The sequence below is a fragment of the Sinocyclocheilus grahami genome, unplaced genomic scaffold, assembly GCF_001515645.1.
Source record: "Sinocyclocheilus grahami isolate Dianchi unplaced genomic scaffold, SAMN03320097.WGS_v1.1 scaffold313.1, whole genome shotgun sequence".
In the NCBI taxonomy this organism is placed as follows: Eukaryota; Metazoa; Chordata; class Actinopteri; order Cypriniformes; family Cyprinidae; genus Sinocyclocheilus; species Sinocyclocheilus grahami.
In genome coordinates, this window is record NW_015505492.1 from 1,436,360 (window position 1) to 1,437,630 (window position 1,271).

At 35.2% G+C, this 1,271-nt stretch overlaps 1 protein-coding gene across 1 annotated transcript in view; it reads left to right on the top strand.

The window, feature by feature from the left end:
• The window catches only part of LOC107601791 (zinc metalloproteinase-disintegrin-like atrolysin-A), an 8,549-nt gene that overhangs the window by 2,917 nt on the left and 4,361 nt on the right, over window positions 1-1,271 (top strand). Inside the window, exons 5-8 of the mRNA XM_016294085.1 lie at window positions 22-191; window positions 367-448; window positions 579-712; window positions 839-1,016. Of these exons, the coding sequence (XP_016149571.1) occupies window positions 22-191; window positions 367-448; window positions 579-712; window positions 839-1,016 (564 nt within the window). The remainder of the gene's footprint in view (window positions 1-21; window positions 192-366; window positions 449-578; window positions 713-838; window positions 1,017-1,271) is intronic.

Here is a 1,271-nt window from a genome sequence, read left to right on the forward strand (position 1 = left end):
TTTTTTGTTGTTCACATTCAGCTTTATCGACCTTTAAACATACGTGTCAGGTTGGTTGGACTTGAGATTTGGTCTAATAGAAACTTGATTGATGTCAGCAATATACCAAATCTTACTCTGAGACGATTTTTACAATGGCGTCAAGATAGCCTGCTCAAGAGGAAGAAGCATGACAATGCCCATTTTGTTACGTGAGTCACTGATTGCTCATCTTAATCAGTTTCTGTGCTGTGAATGCCACAGTTTTACTCACTAAACACTTTAAAATGCATCTTACCACATGCTTTAAAACTATTTATTTTTTAAAATAGTACAGTGGAACAATGAAAATATCCTTTAATGCCTCAAGTTCTCTTTTTTTATCAGTGCTGTAGATTTTGAAGGAACAACAGTTGGGTTGGCCTCAGTGAATGCAATGTGCTCTCCATCCTCTGGTGCTGTGAATGAGGTATTTTTATGAGCATATGTTTATATATGTAAATTAATAGATTAAAAAGTGTACTTTTCTAAAGTTTGAAAGAAAGCTTTGGTTGTGGTGAATAATATAATGACATTTGATATTTTTTTTCTTTACAAAGGACCATAATAAAAATCCCATTGCAGTGGCTTCTACCATTGCCCATGAAATGGGGCATAATCTGGGCATGTCACATGATGATTCAAACTGTGCATGCTCCTCTGACAAGGGCTGCGTTATGTCAGACACCATTGGGTGAGGCTGATTGAAACTACTTTTGTTTAGAATACATTTATGCAATGGCACAAGAGATAGGCAACTATTGTATTTTTCTGCTGTTTTTTCACAGACCATAACATTTCTTACATACTTTTCCAACAGGTATGTTTACCCTGATTCCTTTAGTACTTGCAGTCAATCGTCCTTAAAGGAGTTTTTGCAGAGCTATGACACCAGCTGTCTACTAGATGTGCCAAATGAGGGTGAACTATATGGAGGCCCAGTTTGTGGAAATGCTTTTGTTGAAAAAGGCGAAGAATGTGACTGCGGAACTGTTGAGGTGTGACATGTTAGTTTATAAAATTTCCCAGTTGATGCAACTTTGGCTTCTTAGTTAAAGTATGACTAAAATAGAGTTGTGTATTTGACTATATACAGTCAGTAAGAATACAGCAAAAACAGTAATGTTCTGTAATGTTATTATAACTTATTGCGAAATATTTAAATTTAAAATAACCATGATTACAATTTAAAATAACTGTTGTAATTGATTCCTGTGATGGCAAAGCTGAATTTTCAGCAGTCATTACTCCAG